The sequence below is a fragment of the Frankliniella occidentalis genome, unplaced genomic scaffold (assembly GCF_000697945.3).
Source record: "Frankliniella occidentalis isolate FOCC.00 unplaced genomic scaffold, Focc_3.1 Scaffold65, whole genome shotgun sequence".
NCBI lineage: Eukaryota > Metazoa > Arthropoda > Insecta > Thysanoptera > Thripidae > Frankliniella > Frankliniella occidentalis.
Genome location: NW_026267195.1, coordinates 1,181,097 through 1,198,664, shown reverse-complemented (window position 1 = coordinate 1,198,664; position 17,568 = coordinate 1,181,097). Strand labels below are relative to the sequence as shown.

The following is a 17,568-nucleotide window of genomic DNA, read 5'->3' as shown; positions in this document are numbered from 1 at the left end:
AGGCGATGGCATAAGCCCGCTTATATAGATTTTAAGCAAAAGAGCGGGCTAAAAAGTTCTGAAATGTAAAATTTGTGTAATGGAAAATCAAAAGCAAGTAACCCACAGGGAAAATACATATAGATAAAAGATGGCCTCTTAGACATCTGCAAAGACGTCTCATAGATGATCTAAGTGCACACTTTCGTTGTCAAACTTAGACGTCTAGAATATATAGACAAGTTGATGGCCATCTTGTAACGCTAAAATATTTCCGTTTTTCGATCTTTTATTTTGGTTTCATCTTGCACCTTATAGTTTCCTTTCTTCCACCTATCTTTTCCTCACTTTAAATGTGAAGTTATATCTTACCTTTCCCTGGATTCAAACCTGCGATCTGCGCCTTGGAATCTTGGTGACTTAACCGCACTAGGCCACGGGACTCTCGCTGCGAGGGGAGCTCTAGGCGCGAGTACCTTTCCTATGATATTCCCTCGGATTTCTAGAGGTGTAAGAATCACTTGGACTTTTTCAAAAGAATCCTTAAGCTCTTTACTTTCTTGTTGTCTTCAAAATGTTTCGATCCAAATTATTTTGCAAATTTTTAAAACATCCCATTTTCCATTCACCTATTTTAGTGAACGCCACTTGAATGTGACGCAGAGATAAATATAGAACAACGTACATCTATATCAACATTAAAATAACATGGATGTTCATAACCATATTGCAGATAAATCGATATGTAGTACACTTAATGTGTAATAATCAGAAGTTTGGTAGTAAGTGACCCTCCAAACCTCTGTTTAAATATTAGACACAACGCTAGGCTTTCAGTACTCTTCTCAAAAATATGTATTCAAAAATGTTACGTCCGGTTCCGTCACATCTGAATAAAGAAATAGTGTTGCTGGTGGTGTCAAAGAGGAGTAGGTAGGAGAAGTGAAAGGTTCACAGGTTGGTTGGCGAAGAGATTTAAAAAAATGGTGTGCAGACAATATTTGACTCCATAGCAGAAGACAGAGAGTGTAACCAACTGACAAATCTGAATATCACAATTTAACAATATCAATCTGAATATGATTGAGCATTACACAACAACACCCCCACTTAATGCGAGTATTTTAAAAACAAAGCAATAAACAACAATAGAAAAGTGAACATGCATAAAGGTGGATACAGAGTTCGCCAAACGCGAGCGTGAGTCTTACTCCAGGCGTGATTTTCACGCCGGGCGTAATGAAAGTCGGTTCCTGATTGGCTGCGTGGAGCTTACGGAGCGTGAAATTCACACCTGGCGTGAAAATCACGCTTGCGTTTCGTGAACTCTGTCTCTTCACTTTACATATAAAAAGTGATTGTACAAAAACAAGCAAGTGATAAAATATTAGCGCCATTATTTTTAACAAAACCAAAAGCAATGCATTATTTTAATATCACACAGAATGCTTTACAACGAAAAACAAATTAATACCCACCAATTTTTAATTTACAAAATTTGTGCTTATTTGCTAGAAGAGATTTGGTTAGGTCGTCTGCTTACATTAATTCAGTTCGAAGGTAATTAAGTTTTACAATTTTAAATCTTACTATGGCTCTGGTAAACTGATATTGGATATCAACATGTTTAAACTTACTACTGTTTGACCGGTTTGAAGCAATGAATTTAGCACTTCAGTCATCACAATGAACAGTAATTGGCGCTTGACGACCAATACCTACCTAGAAAACTCACAAACTTTTTGCTTCTCTCGAGCCCTGAAAGCGACGCACTCAGCCTCTGTGCTGCTCAAAGCCGGAGACGGCTGTTTCTTCGCCTGCCAAAAGACGGCACCAGATTACATTATCCTGACAATACCAGAATAGTTTCTGCGATCAGAACCATTTCCCCAATCAGCATCAAACAGATTTCTATAACGCCTACATCCTCCCAATGCTGCTCAGGTAGATAAGCTGGAGTTAAATGCTTTATTTTGTCCCTAATAAAGAATTGAATGTCTTTTTTGGAATTGCATAAGTAAGTTAAAAAATGATCGACATGGATATGCACTTTTCGCGGAATGACGCTTCAAAATTTCGCTGATTGAAGTTGAAATTTCGCTTTTTATCGCGAAATTGCCGGAAATTACCAAAAACACCCTAATAATGCTGCGAAGAACAAATTTCTGCACCAGACCTCAAAATACGGAGTGTTTTTTAACTGTTACAGGCCAGAGGGGTAGTAAAAGAATACTAAAGACCATTTTTAAATGTATTTCAGAGTAGTATTTATTATATCTATAATTTAGAACAAAAAATTAAACTCAAAAGTCATATAAAAAATAAAAGAATACAAATATTTAAGTGTTCAAACAACTTTTAAATATTTAAATCAAACCTAGGAACTTAACAACCAACTAGATCAAAAATCACAATCAGATTCCATTGCCATTTCAGCTCACTAAAACTGTCTCTCTTTAAATCAGTCCCAACAGCTCTTCATCATCAATTTCTTCCTCCACACCCTCTGTGAAGGGATTGTAGGACTGGTTGTTCTCTTCATTCCTATTGAAATAGATGATATTCAGTGTCTCTGCATTTTCCGGTTTGAGGCGGCGTCGCAGGTCGGTGACCACAATGTTGCAGGCCCTGATGGATCTTTCACTGTTAGCATTTGAGGGTAAGATCCAAAGGGCCTGCAAACATTTGCTGGCAAAGATGGGGAAGTCCCCTTTTAGGGCACAAAGCAAGTCAACTAAATTGATTGATTTGAATCCCGGCTTTCTTGTCTCTTCTTTTACCATTGTTGAAAGGGAAGACCACCCAGCTACAAACTCGTGGATGGGTATTTCTTTTGCAAATGGGATGTTTTTTAGGTGTCTCTTCACCTCATCCACGGGTAGAGCTGAGCGGCCTAGGTTTCTTGGAGACAAAAGGGCCTCCAGGCCTAGAAGATAATCTCTTGCAGGGTCAGTGCGGGCGTACTTCAGAATCTGGGTGCGGAACTTCACGGCGGCTGCCTGAAGCTGCTTCTTATTATTATTTCTTCTGGTGTTTGGAAGTGTGTTAAGGAAGTTCAAGTCTTCATATCCATCACCTTCACTCAAAAGACAAAATCTTCTTTCAATTGCATCTATTTTCTGGTAAATTAAGTGGCTGGTAGGGAATTTATTCGTTTGCAGCAATTGGATCAGTACTTCTATCTCTCTCCATTTTATAGAAACAAATTCTGCTTGCACTTTTACTTTCTCCTTCTCCTCAGCAGTCAGGCTTTTAAGGTATTTTATACATTTGCTGTCCTTGCTTGCATCCTCTTCCTCATCAAAGTCATCATCTTCATCCTCGTCCTGCTGTCCTTCCAAAAATTCCATTATATCAGTAAAGTGGGCATGAAGATAGTTAACAGATTTCTTCCAGGAGTTCCACCTTGTGATACAAGGGATGGGGAAGAGGGTCCACTTAGTCTTGTCGTCGGGGTACTTCTCTTGCAGGAAGAGTAAATATTCATTGCTCCTCTTTCTGGCATGAAGAAAGACTTTTTTCACTTTAGTAACTGCAGCATTAAGTTCAGGGAGGGTCTTCTGGAAGGTATTAGCTGCATTGTGCAGCTTATGTGGCCAACACTGCACATGCTGTAGGTCAGAGTTAAGTCCCTTTAAAATTCTTGCACACTTAGTCATGTACCTGGCAGAGTCTGAAACCACAGCTACAACATCTTGAATAGTTTTTTCCAGCTTGTTTAGACAGCCTAAGATTGCATTTGCGCAGCTTTCGGAGTTGACCACGTCAAGAACCACAGATGATGCCAGGTACAGCTGTTGTTTGTCTGAATCAGTGACAGTCTGCACCAGGATGTTAAAAACAGCCCTGCCACTGGAGTCTGTTGTTTCGTCGCAGTAAACCACGATGGCCTTTTCTTTCAAAATTTGTTTCAGCTCTTCAAATTTCATAGTCCTTAGCTCTGGCACATAGCTTTCTCTCAAGGTCCTCGACTTGGGCAGGTCGCCGCACCCGGGCATATACTTGTGCAACCAATTTTGAAAAGCCTGCAAAAATATGAATAGATTTATTTTCTGCTCAGCAATTAAATTGAGGGGAACGCGAGTTAATTAACATTGCATTGCAGGTACTCACAGGATGGTCAACTTTATGAAGTGGTATGTTGGAGGCAACCATAGCTTCAACTGTATCTAAAACGAATGTATGTTTTTCATCCTTCCTCTTCTTTGATGTTTCCAGGCATTGTTCAAACGTTTGTTGCCTTTTACCACTAGTTAATGCCTTTGTTTTGTTCGCTTCGTGGTGCTGGTTATTGATGTGCTTCTTAATAGTGTCTACTTTTGACCACTCGACGCGACAGTTACAATAACAGCACATCATAACCTGTCCAACTTGTATCATGCCTTCTTCTTTGAACTCCTTCACTCTGTCACCAATGGTTTTCTTTGGTGGAGGCATCTTTAGCTCTCTTTAATTAACTAAACTTGTCTGCCTCCTCTCGGCTTTTAAAACCGGTCCTCCAAACCGCCAAACCCAGGCGAGGCCTTGGCACAAAGTTAGCCTTGCGTAACGGTCAGTTCGTCAGTACTACCAACCTGAATAACCCCGGCAAGCTAACCAAGTGCTGCAGAAGCGCCTCGCCTAGGTTGGCGGTTCTGTCATGTCATCATAACATAACCAAAATTTCAAAAAACTACAAAAACAATAATTTGAGAAACGTTTTAGAAGAAAATGCAGTCATTTTAGGCAATTTTTCGCGGTTTCGCTAGATCTTTCGCGATTTTCGCCGGTTATTTCGCGGTATCAGGTCGATTTCGCGGATTCAGACGATTTTCGCGAAATTTCGCTTTTTGTCGCTAGTTGTTTTTGAGCCTAATGGGTCTAATTCGTGCAGAAATGTTGTTCCCGGAGCGTTTAGAAGCGTTTTAAGAAATTTCGCTTTATCGCCGCTTGCGAAAAGTGCATATCCATGATGATCGATGGTTCCTTTCAAATATCTAAAAATGCGTTTAGCAGCAGACCAATGTTCGCCACTAAAATTTACAACTAACTATACTGACTTACATAACTTATAGCTAACATAATGTCAGGTCTTGTGCAGATTGCTACGTACATAAATTAACCAATCACTTCTTGATAAGGCACATCAGGTAAAGGAGAAATCTTACGATTATGAAAGCTAAAACATTTTCATTAATGGCAGCATGATCCTCTCCAGTTTGCACATTAACAGGAACATTGTTGATCGGAGCATGGGCAGCCTAGTCCTATGTATCTTTTTATAGGTGTGTTATTGGATCCATTAGGGAACTTTAAAAGCTTCGAAGGGATTTAAGACCCGTTTTCCGATGGCAGCTTTATTACACCATGAAAAATCAGAATAAGGGACGGGCCAAAGGCCCGTCTCAAACGCCGCCGGCAGGCCAAGCTAGGCCCGCTCCCTGCCGAACCGGGTTGCCGGTGGAGCGAAGCGGCGAATTAAGCCGACCGAGGCAGCCGAACTTGGCCGCGGCCGCGGCTGTGGGTGTGCGGCCGGCGCCGGCCGCCTGGCTGCTGAGTGCGAGAGAGGGGGATGGCGTCGGGAGGCTGCCGACTGAGCTCCGGGGCGTTCCGAGCGGCCTGCTCTGGCCATCTGGCCGAGGCAGGCGGCATCCGGCCGACGGCCAGTTCCGTTCATCACTGACCAGACCGCTCTTCCGCTCGATTCGACGAGTCAGCAGCCACACCCAAGAAGACGATATTCTTGATTTTAGAGTAACATACTAATGTTTAGTATGGTGACAGTGTATAATACGATTCAAGTATGTCGTTCTAATCTTCAGTATGTCAATACCCTAATCGGAGATAAAAGTATGAAACGTACTGAAGTATAGTATGTTTGATTAGTATGTTGACATGCTAATCTTGAGTGTGTTAGGGCGCTTCCACAATGCTCTCATCGCTCATGGCCTCCGCTCATTACTGACCCATTCTGGGGTCCCACTGTGATAGCAAGGCTGGGATATGGTTGGAATCGGTGTGAAACAGTTGAGTTGGAATATGAGATGGATTTCTCCCACACAAACACTCTATTTAATAGGATATCCTCAATAATGTCCTATGAGCGGCTCATTCGCGAGTCGCGGAGTGAGCCCAGAAAGTAGTCCCTCACCCGACCGCGTACGGGGGCGGCGATCTGCTCCTTGTTTGTGGCTCACAGGCGTCATCAAACAACCGAAAATATGCAAATGAATAATATTTTTAAATTTAAACACAATATCTGCGATGTACACTTCACAAGGGGTCTGTCGTGGCCCCGGCAAGGGAACTGCGCCGACGTAGTTCTCATCAATCAGTCTAACTAAACTAAGGTAATGGCAACAACTTTGCAGGCAGGCGCTGCACGGGTCTGGACAGGAGCGATCTACGCACGGCGGTGAGTGACTTTGGTGGGCTTTAGTTTGAAAGTGTTGTGGTGGTGGTCAAGTTTTATGTGACTAATAATTAGAGTGGACCTAAAGGAACACGCCGGTGTGTCGATTGCGTCGAAATTCGTTCGCACGGCGGAGGAGTTCCATTCGCAGTGGCTCAGGTTAGGGGGCGGCCGGTGAGCAAGTAGCCACTCCATAAAGCCATACCCCAAGCTTATGGGATGACAACATTCCTGAGAGAGACAGGCCTTTTAAAAAAAAGCCGTGGCAAGAGATTGCCAAGCTGTTTGTAGGTGGTTCTCGTAAGTAGAATATTACTATAACTAATATTAGTTAGTTGTGATAAGTTAGTGTAATTGAAACAATTCTTTATGGTTGACCTGAATTTTTTTACTCCACTTTCAGCATGAGACTGTAACAAGACGTGGAAATCACTAAGAAGATCACTCTGCAATCATCGGCTGCTCTATTTTAAAAAATATGGTTGCAGTGGCTCGGAAGGGAACGATAACATTTCCTACAAGCATGAGCATTTGATGAAGTTCCTAGATTCGTGCAAGGGAAAGGATAATGTGAAAGGGAATTTGAGTTTAAAAAGGGATGATGATGATGACGAGAGTGATGATGATGATGGTGGTGGGAGAGCAAATGGTGATGAAAAAAATGCAGAAGAAGAAGATGATGATGGTGTTAACAATAATCAAGGACATGATGGTAGTTACCTAAGTATTACAGAATAAGAAGGATTTGAAGGTGTGAATGAAACACAGGAACTTGATGGTGAAAAAGGTTTAGATGATTTCATGCCTGGCAGTCAGGAATCGGGCATTTCAATACTAATGTCGTGGACCCTTGAAAGAAATAGAAAGCCATTGATAGACGTTTCTAACAGTGTAAGCTAATACTGACATAGTGGACATAGTTAATTCTTACGCAATCAAAATGTACTTATTTCTGCTGACATTACTGGTTTAATGTGTTTCAGAGCATCTATAGTAAACCTACGGGAAGAAAACTATTCTCACCAAAATCCAACTTTGGAATAGAGAATAATTCGAGCTCTAATGGTAACTTGATGAACACAAACTTTATGTTTGATAGTAAAAAGGCCATCAAAACAATAAGGAAACCAACTACAGCAAAAAGGAACACTTGAACTCTGGGGGCTCTTGGAAATAGTAAGAAGCCTAAGGGACGTTTGAGGTTTCTGTAACACTCTTGCCCTTAGTTCATTGCTGATTTTCTAATTAATTAAAAAAAAAACACGTTTAGACATGTACAGCTATGACCAAAGGCATAAAGAAAGATGGAACAAAAAACTTAGATCCTGAGGTTTCAAAGGTGAAGAAGCAGAAGCTGAAAGATGCTAGAAGGGAATACATTGTCAGGAAGCTCGAGGAATAAGTTGGGAGAGAAGAAGCTGCTATCGAAAAAGAAACAAGCCAAAAACACTATGCGTTAAGTCCTCTAGAAGAGGCTGTTCTGCGTGAGTTATAGAAAAAAGATGATGACGTTACCCTTTTTCTCTCGTCACTGCAAGACCCACTAAGGATCCTCCCAGAACCAAAGATCCGAAAATTTCAGTGCCAGGTCCTCAATATCCTGGGAACCCTTGAAAAGGTTAAGGTGAGGTGTGGGTGAAAATGGCATCTACTCGATGGAGGTTTAGTTCAGAGTGCATATTCCTAGGTTATGATGGGCCAAGGTTGCAACGTCTTTACACCACGTCCCGTTACAATTTTTCCGGCTGTTTGGGAAAAAGAGCTTTTTTCCAGCTAATTTTAGCTGTATTTCAAAAAATCAGGCGCGCAACGCTTGAAGCCATAAACATCTCGCACTAGGTGTTTTAGCTGCCCTTTTCACTATACTAAAACGTGACAGAGAGATATTTTCAATAACTATCACGTTTGAAAAATTAAAGACTATTTACTGTAGCAGTTTTCAAAAACTGAAAAATCTCGTTCGTTTCTAGGGATTACAAAAATAAGAAGCGCCTAATTGAAGGAAAGCTCTCTGTTACGTTGTAGCCAACACTTGAAAGTACGTAACCCTTGCGTACTAGATCGCTTACTCCGAAACTGTTGCGCAAGAGATTTTTTTGAAAGTGAAAAACTTGATTATGAGAAAAATGGCTTAGCAGAGATTTTGGCGTAATGCAGTTCTTCGACACACTACTTGATTGCGCAGCTTCCTGTAGCATTTTAAGACAGAGAGAATCTAGAACTATGTGGCAGCAGCTTTCAGAAGCTATTTTTGTCAGCATTAATAGTGAAGTCTTGAGAAAATGCTCATTTTTAGGCAATGCTTTAATTTAGTAAACTGGTTGTAACTTTTGAATGGTTATGCATTCTTGAACAAATAATGTACCATTTTAAAGAGAGGAGGTAAGTGCGTAATTTAAGAGCCAAAAAATATTTTCGATTTCTGACAGTTTTTCACCCACACTTCACCTAAAAATTAAAGTGGGTGACCTTGCAAAAAAATCTCATTTTGAACTATCTCCATGTTGGTTTGTGACTTTTCAATTTTTTGTTGTTTCACCACTCTTACTGTAGACCAAATTGCAGAGTATGTGTTTGTTTTTGTTTTTTGTCGATCTTCTCAGACTGAAGTAAAAGCTGCGTTAAGTAGGGATGATGACGAACAATGTGTTGTGGTTGGGGAGGAGTTTGCCCTCTATGGCCGTGGTCTTAGAACTCTGGACGATGTGGAGTGGCTAAATATTAGGTATAGTTTTAATTACTGGCATAGGTTTTCACGAATGCAGCATCGTCCTTAAGACTAGGCTTTTAATACAATGAATACTTAATTGATTTGCAGATCATGAATGCTTATTTTCATCTAGTGGCTGCCAAAGGAAATGGGAAGCCCATGGACTTCTCCTACCACTTCCAAAGTTTGTGTAAAAGGCGGCACAGTCCAGCCCTGTAGGACAGTGATGTATGTATACATAAGATTACCGCAAAATTGTGCCTCCAAAGAAGCCCATTTGTAGCGTATGCTGAATGATTTCCAATTTTGAATTCCAGTTGATGAACTGCCCTTACATGGTGGTACCAATATACCGGGAAGAAAATTTGCATTGGGCCATGATGTATGCATGTCCTCAGACAAGAAAACTTTCATGCCTTGACAGCATGGGTGGCCAGTATGATCACAATTGAAAAACCCTCAAGACGTTTCTCGAGGACAAAAGTGGACTTGACTGGGAAATCCAGGAGGTAAGCCATTGAGAAACACCATGTCAGTACAACTTTATTTTTACTTTTATATTCATTGTACCATAATTACCATTATTTTTTTTCATGTTTTCCATTAGAACAATGAGCATCCCAAACAGATGAACTCAACTGATTGTGGTGTGTTTGCGTGCATGTTTGCAAACTTTTCTGCTGCTGGTAAGCTTGATAGCACAAGTTTTAAGCAGGCAGACATTACCCACATTAGGAAGAGAATACTCTATGAACTTTGCCATGCAAATTTGTTGCCATTACCTTAGTTTAGTTAGACTGATTGATTTACCACCCACAAAACTAAATGTTGTTGGTAATCAGCTGATGTTCCTTGAACTTCACTCAATTTGATATCTATATCATAAGAAAACCACACCAAGTATCAACATATTGTTAACCTTTCCCTTCCCTCAGAACATGCAAAAACGATAGCAACCACACAGCACACAGTCAACACACGAAGATTTTGTACTCATATGACACGTCTCAATTTTTTAGACCATATGTAACAGAGCTGGAGCTTGAGCAGCTGCATTACCACCTGTGAAATTCTGATTGATTTCCAAAATACGTGAACCCGACGGCACCCCCACAGCCAAGCAGACGCCATTTGTAAACAAACAACAGGTCCACTCTGCGTACTGTGAATATAGTCAAGGAGGTACGAGAGGGGGAGTGGCCCAATGGCCACCAAGGAGGGGGTCACACGAAGTGTACAGCCAGCCGTACGAATATGTACGCAAATTTGCCGTCAATGAAGCTTCGAATTAGACTGACTTGTCACACCGACAATAAAGCGAGAGCGAGTTGCCCCGTGCAATCGTTTATGTCATAGGTTCAAATCCGCCTCCATGGCGGAATCAAAATCAAAATAATGGGACTTCGCGGCCCCCGCGAGACAGGATTCAAAATATTTATGTATAGAAAAATAACCCATCAGCAGACACATAACAAATGGTTCCTACATCAGTATAATTTCTTACTTACCTTCCAATTACGATCACAAAATCTTGGCGGTCCGGTAGTTGCCGTCTGCCGTTACTGTTATATATACACACACACACATTCGAATCGGCAACCGGTGACCGCGCATCGCCCCTACCTGGCCTCTGGTCGGCGACCGGAGCAGAGCCATCTATCGGGCAATTTGAGAACTACGTCGGCGCAGTTCCCTTGCCGGGGCCACGACAGACCGCTTGTGATGTGTACATCGCATATATTGTGTTTAAATTTAAAAATATTATTCATTTAAATATTTTTGGTTGTTTGATGACGCCTGTGAGCCACAAACAAGGAGCAGATCGCCGCCCCCATACGCGGTCGGGTGAGGGACTACTTTCTGGGCTCACTCCGTGACTCACGAATGAGCCGCTCATAGGGTCATTATTGAGGATATTCTTTTAAATAGAGTGTTCGTGTGTGAGAAACCCATCTCATATTCCGACTCAAACTGTTTTACACCGATTCCTTCCATATCCCGACCTTGCTATCACATCGGGACCCCGGAATGAGTCAGTAATGGGCGACGCCCAAATGAGCCGCTCATAGGGTCATTATTGAGGATATTCTTTTAAATAGAGTGTGTGTGTGTCGGAGAAATCTCTCTCATATTCCGACTCAAACTGTTTTACACCGATTCCACCCATATCCCAGCCTTGCTATCACAGTGGGGCCCCAGAATGGGTCAGTAATGAGCGGAGGCCATGAGCGACGAGCGAATTGTGGGAGCGCCTTTAGAACCCTAATCTAAGAAAAATAGAATACCGACTCGGCCAGGGTCATCAGATATTTAGACGTTTAATACCGTGGATTGTAAACGAGAAAACGATTATTTATTGGTTTCCGAATATACTCTTTACCGAAGTAAAGCGAAATGGATCAGCGACTCACTTCGACACTGGTACAAAATTGATGCAGCGCGCATACACAAACATAGGTGGTAAACGTTGCCGCACCCAACCAAGGAGAGTTGACGGGGACCATGCGCGCGTTGATACTAAACCAATTATTTCTAGCGCATGGTTGACTTTTTCAACAAAAACTTGCATGTAAAGGTCTTATAGAGCATACAACGTAAAATTAAATTTTAGTTTCGTGTCTAAATTTTAGTTTAATGCAAAAAAATGGTGTTTGTAAGAGACGCTCTGACCGTGACGACATCTAGCGGCAGTTCCTAGCGGCCCACAAACCCATACTGATCTGTAAACGAAAACAGAAAATGTCACAACACTTCATATTTTTCAGTCTGCATCCATGTTACATTTTGTTTCAAAATTGATTGGAATTGGTACTAGAAATTGAACACTTTTATAAAGTGCGGTCATCCAAAGCCGAGCGCAAGGTCGTTCCCAGATTTGGTTCGGGATTTAACATACTAAGGATTAGTATGTTAGGTAAGATTGTTGCATTAGTAAGTTAAGACTTTTGGAATAGTATGTTCATCCTCTAAACATTTGTATGTTCTTTAGAGTTTCCAATTAGACTGTCGTATTAGTATGTTAACATACTAAAAGCGAGAATGTCATTTTCTTGGTGCAGCGAGCGGCCGAGCTCAGCTCAGCTGACTCCGCCGGCTACTGCTGCTGGCACTGTATCGGTAGTGGCTCTGCCCCCCTGCTTCGAGCAAAAATACACAAAAGCATGGGATGACACGTACACTGCTACGAAGTAACTCGTACTTTTAAGAACTATCCGCGGTTAATTTGCTACTGTGAAGCGCATTTGGTCAGTTTTGAATTTTGTAGACCACTTCCTCATCTCCGCTCCCCATAAAATTTAAATATATCTCTGATCCTAAGTTAAATTTTAAATTTCCCGAAAAAACGCATCGAATACTGTCACTGCTCGGTGGCACGGCGAGCGCGAGAGCGCTGTGATGCATGCGGGTGCTCGGCTTCTCGGCCGCCTGCCCGACTGAGACTGACTGGACCGCGGCCCAGGGTGGTTCATAAAAACGCAAATGTTAAAATGCTGAAATGCTTGTTGACCATATGGTGTAGTTTGGTGTGTAATGACCTTTAATTTTTTCCAGACTTTTTGAACACGATTTGACCTGCCGAAATGGCCTCGAAGTTAACATGGGATCCTTATGGGAAATTCTACTAAAATCAATAGATTTGGACTGGAGCTCAAAGTATTAAACGGACATTAGTTAACCGTTTAGGGCCACCGTTAGGCCACCGGCACATTTTCTGAATCGGATTTTAGAGTAGATCACGATTTTGCCTGGGAAACTAACGTCGGTTAAATATTTTCCGCCGTAGGGATCGACAGAAAGAATGATAAAAGTGCAAACCATTGTTGGCTCGGCAGAATTTTGACGATTTTCGTGTTAATTTCGATGTTTAACTTTAATTTTCTCAAAAGTGCCCAGACAGATTTCAATGAGACTATAGTCAAATAAAATTTAATTTTTGGATTGATTTTTTGTTGAAACTTTATCAAAATCTGTATTACAGAAGTGGCTGTACCTTAATAGCCTGAGGAGAAATAAGAAAGAGGAGAAAAAGGGCTCGCACGCGAGCAGGAACGCCCCCTTCGGAGGGCCTGAAAAGCGCTCGCACGCGAGCAGGAACGCCCCCTTGGGAAGGGGGGGTGGGCTAAAAAAAGATTCGCTGAGTTAGCGTATATATTGACTGGTTCATAGACAGAAGAGCACATTAACTTCTGTAACCACTATATTGTCTATTCTAATCAATCACTGGCTGTGCCAGTCAAAAATTAGCTGTAAGAGCTTATCCCCTTATCCCTTTCCTACCTCAGTCAAGGTCTACCTAACTGATGCAGGCAAATAATTATTTCGTACAACTAATCTTATACAGCCAATGAATGATTAGATTAGTTGATCGAAATAAAGGTGAGGTAGGAAAGGGATAAGAGGATAGGCTCTTCGAGGGGGCACCAACTCCGAAATTTCGTGCACTGTGAATACACTCTAATAGTGAATATCACTGAATAATCACTGAATATCGCCTGAATACTGGAGGTATTAATCCCCTCGTGAACCGTGAATACTAGAAGTCACTGCCCCTCGAGGCTCTTACTGCTAATCTTTGACTGGCACAGGCAATGATTGATTAGAGTAGACAATATACTGGTTACAGTAGTTAATGTGCTTGTCTGTCCATTCATCAGGCAATATTTAAGCTGACTCACTCAGATAATATTTTTTTCGTGATTGTTTATCCCCACAGGGACCGTACAGGATGGTATCCAGGCGAACTTATGATTGCAATCGCGGAGAACTTGGATATGATGGAACGACCTCTCATCACATGCGATTTTCTCATTACAACCCGTACAAACCAGAAGAACCACAGAGCGTATACGGCAATGTTACTCGGTCGAAACCGATGAACGACTCATTTTGGGTATGTTCATGTTGACGAACACAAGGCCTAAGCAATACCAAGGGCAACAAGCAGGCCCGCCCTTCCGCCAAACGGAGTTGCCAGCTCCACTTCGCTGCGCCGGCAACTCCGTTCGGCAGGGGCCGGGCCTGCTTGGCCTGCCGGCGGCGATGGTCGGGCCTTCGGCCCGACCATTTCAGTCTCGCGATTTACTGAAGTGCATAATCAAATAAATAATGTGACCGGTATTACTTTGCATATTTGAGTAAACTAAAGCGTTCGGCTGGGGGCCTGCGGCCCTAGAGATTTGCTCCTTGGAAATGACAAAAGACAGTAACGGGGCAACACCGTGACCACACCCCACCCTTCTGCTTTGCTTAAAAATTTAAAAAAAAAATTAACCCGCGCAGTTTTTAGATTGTATATTGTTTGTCAAAGAGTCTTATAACTTGACTTTCTGCCATTGTTTTCAATATATCCACTTCTAGGGCCGAAACAGTAAAAGATACGGCTAATGCGAGGGTAGTTCTTGATTCAGAACGTGTTGTTTTGGGGGGGTACTTCCTCTGACATTTTACGATTGGACGCCTCCTTGTACGTCTTCAGGTGCAACGTGGTCATTTTCGCCGTATTTTCGTCGAAAAAAGCACTCTAGCGCCCAAACGGTTGAAGATAGCGTCAAACGGGCAAAATTTTCGCCCAAAGGGCTTTACTTTCACGAGTTACCCCTTAGGAGACTATAAAAAAAATATTTTTTTCTACTTTTTGGACCAACCCCTATTTCTTTGTTACCCCCTTTGACCCCCTTAGGGGTGGTTGCTAGGATTTGCACCAGGCGTTTCGTTGTCCAGGAGTGACCCCTAAGATACCCTGAAATTTGCAGACCTCTAGCTCATCTCCTTCCTCTTACACGGACGACGGACAGACAGACAGACAGACAGACGGACGGACGGACACGAGAGCGGTTGCATAAGCCCGCTTTAATGCTTTTTTAAAAGCAGAAGGGCGGGCTAAAAAACTACTGCCATAGGCAATAACATATACACGGTAGGATAAATGATACAGCTGCTGTTAGAAATTCTGTACCCCCAAAAGAGAATTCATGCACCGTTTAATTTTGCTTCCTTGTAGACAACAGACCGCATATGGTAGGTAAGCAGCCGCGCACTAAAAAGTCCTACTTCCGTGTTAGTACTTTGGTACATCATGCAGCTTATTTAGTTTTTGGACGAAAGTGTGTCAAACACTTATTAAAGCGAACCTTAAAAAGTATTCTACTGACTTCCAAACGTAATATAAGAAGCTGTCTCGAAGTGGTAGTCCAAGCCTGTGTCTAATAGGAATGTCTTCCCGACAGTACACGGTAAATTTAGATCTATGGACGAACAACCAATGGAAGTCAAATGCTCTGAAGATTCGTATTAAAACAGGAGCCTGTACTTTCGAGCATGAAAGTCAGCCGTCTTACTTCCTTTCCAGCGGAGGCTCCTTTCAAGACGGCAAATGCACTAAACGTCAGGTTTGTGTTGGAAAATTGTGCTAGGGACAGGTGATTTTAGCAGTTTTGGGGGTCTGAAACGACCCGTCAATACAAGATTTTTTTCCCCAACGTGTTGGTGTTAATTCATTTCTTCAACTCTGAAGGTTTGCAGTGAGCGTTCAGTCTAAGGCATTGTTCTACTGAGGAATTGCAAACTTGAAGTGCACACCTACAGAGTTGAACACTTGAGAGTATTCAACTTGCAGTTGCACACTTGCTAGTATTCAGCTTGCAGTTGCACACTTGATAGTATCCAGCTTGCAGTTGCACACTTACAAGTGTTGAGCAGTTGAACAGTTGGTTTATCAGTGCATCAGTATATTTTATATCAATTCATTCTTGCACGCTCTTTTACCAGGGTCATTTTTTCTTAGACGGCATGAAGATAGACCAAACGATGTTAGGATTTCCTGTGCTACCGTACGGCCGGTACCGATCACTTGAAATGTATGGACGTCCTGAATCAGATATAGTACCAGAGTGCATGTATGATGAAGTTGACATCATTCCAAAGGCTTAAAAGCGTCGCGCTATGTCGTGCTTTACTTAAGAAAAAGTAAGTAGCACATTACAAGCACTCATTACAAGTACAATGTGAAGGCACTGTACCCGGAAAATGCTTTCTTTGTTAAAAGGTTTTGCATTTCGGAAGCCACATCCTTATTCGGGGATGAAAAAAGAAATTTTTTGAATCCACGGAGAAATTACTTTAATTCGACCCCTAATTCGCCATGCATTTGAGGCCAGCTACTTTGAACGGAAGTAATATTAATCCCTGCAAATAACGCGATGTTGTTTTCTGGTCTTTCATCCTTTATTTGCCACTTTCGATACTTTGCCATCAGAATCATGCTTTGAGCTTACCCAAATTTAAAAAATCGATCTTTGTGAAGCGTTTGAAAATATTTCCTTAATAGAGCGCCATATACGTTTCCTACTTTCCCACTGATTTTTTTCAACAAGAATTTCGTTTGAAAGATACACATCTACTTCGGGCTAAAATATAATTATTAGGTTGTGAGATAACCTAAACAGTCCAATTTGGAACACCGGAGGGTAATGACCACCCTCTCACCGTGCGGTTTGAAGCGCACTGTCCTAGGTAGGAGCCGAATCATAGCTAAAATACTCTAGTTTGTCGAAGTCGTCAACAAAGCGCATTGACAATCATCCAGAACCGTCACAAAGGAGGTCTACATTACCCCCCGTTGGTCCATATAAGACTGTTTTACGAGAGTTCGCGCTTCTCGATTCGACCTCGAATTTCGGTTGGATGTAATGAGTCGGTGCTAATGTTCACAGAAAATGTTGTGGTTTTTGACAAACCGGAGAAGTTAATGCGCCATCACTATTCCCACCGCCCCGCTCCGTTTATTCAATGATAGAATTTCAACTTTCCAACACACAAACCGTATGATACACGTGCTTAAGTGTAGGAATGGATATCCAAACACTTGCAAGTGTGTGACATTCATTCACATACTTGCTTTTGCAGTGCCGTGGTCCCTCGCATAGTCGCTTCTTCCAGTGCTGCGCTGAGGTGTCCCTTCCCGCTGCCCTAGCCAGTGTTCTCAAACGGGCGGGTTATTCCGTTGACCCCGGACTCGCTGCTAGGTAGACCCTTTACCCGATCCACCCAACCCGCTGCTCGGGTGGGTCGGGTCCGAATTGTAACGTTAGCAGGGTTGTCCCTCATATTTCCACAATAATGGCCCCTCTGCATAGGCCCACCTTAAAGAACAAGCAGTTTGTTTGGTCAGAAGCTTGTGGGCTCGCCTTCCAGGAAAGTAAAAGTGCTTAAATTAACGCTCCAGTGTTGGTCTGCCCTAACTTCAATTAAAACGTAGGAGTACGTGCAGCAGCCCGTAGTGGCTGAGCTTTAGTCTTTAGTGTGCTAAAATTCTCAAATGAAATGGTTAAAGGAATATAGTAAGAGTAATGTACAGATGGAAGGCCAGGGAAGAACAGGAAGGGGGGGGGGCACTGAAAAATTTTAAAAAAACCTAAGCTTGCGCTAACGTGGGAGCAGATGATATAGCTTTAATTTTCAGTTAGTGTGCTTCAAAGTAGGTTACAAT

The 17,568-nt window shown here is 42.2% G+C and overlaps 2 protein-coding genes across 2 annotated transcripts in view; one reads left to right on the top strand and one right to left on the bottom strand.

The window, feature by feature from the left end:
* LOC113207105 (uncharacterized) overlaps positions 1–16,275 on the top strand; it is a 21,927-nt gene extending 5,652 nt beyond the window's left edge. The window contains exons 2-5 of the mRNA XM_026423496.2: positions 13,795–13,971; positions 15,308–15,469; positions 15,849–16,046; positions 16,126–16,275. Coding sequence (XP_026279281.2) covers positions 13,795–13,971; positions 15,308–15,469; positions 15,849–16,010 — 501 coding nt within the window. The 3' untranslated portion in view covers positions 16,011–16,046; positions 16,126–16,275. The remainder of the gene's footprint in view (positions 1–13,794; positions 13,972–15,307; positions 15,470–15,848; positions 16,047–16,125) is intronic.
* Positions 922–4,924, bottom strand: LOC127749561 (uncharacterized). Its single transcript, XM_052268210.1, has 2 exons — positions 4,093–4,924; positions 922–4,004 (listed from the first exon to the last, which is right to left on the bottom strand). Exons 1-2 carry the CDS (start codon positions 4,414–4,416, stop codon positions 2,436–2,438), a joined length of 1,893 nt encoding a protein of 630 aa, XP_052124170.1. The 5' UTR covers positions 4,417–4,924; the 3' UTR covers positions 922–2,435.
* Positions 16,276–17,568: the final 1,293 nt, after the last annotated feature.

Bases quoted from the DNA above. Each gene is read 5' to 3' on its own strand.
- LOC127749561 (XM_052268210.1), bottom strand. From the start codon at position 4,416: ATGCCTCCACCAAAGAAAACCATTGGTGACAGAGTGAAGGAGTTCAAA. The intron at 4,005-4,092 runs GTGAGTACCTGC...ATATTTTTGCAG, and splicing joins TTCATAAAGTTGACCATCCT to GCTTTTCAAAATTGGTTGCA.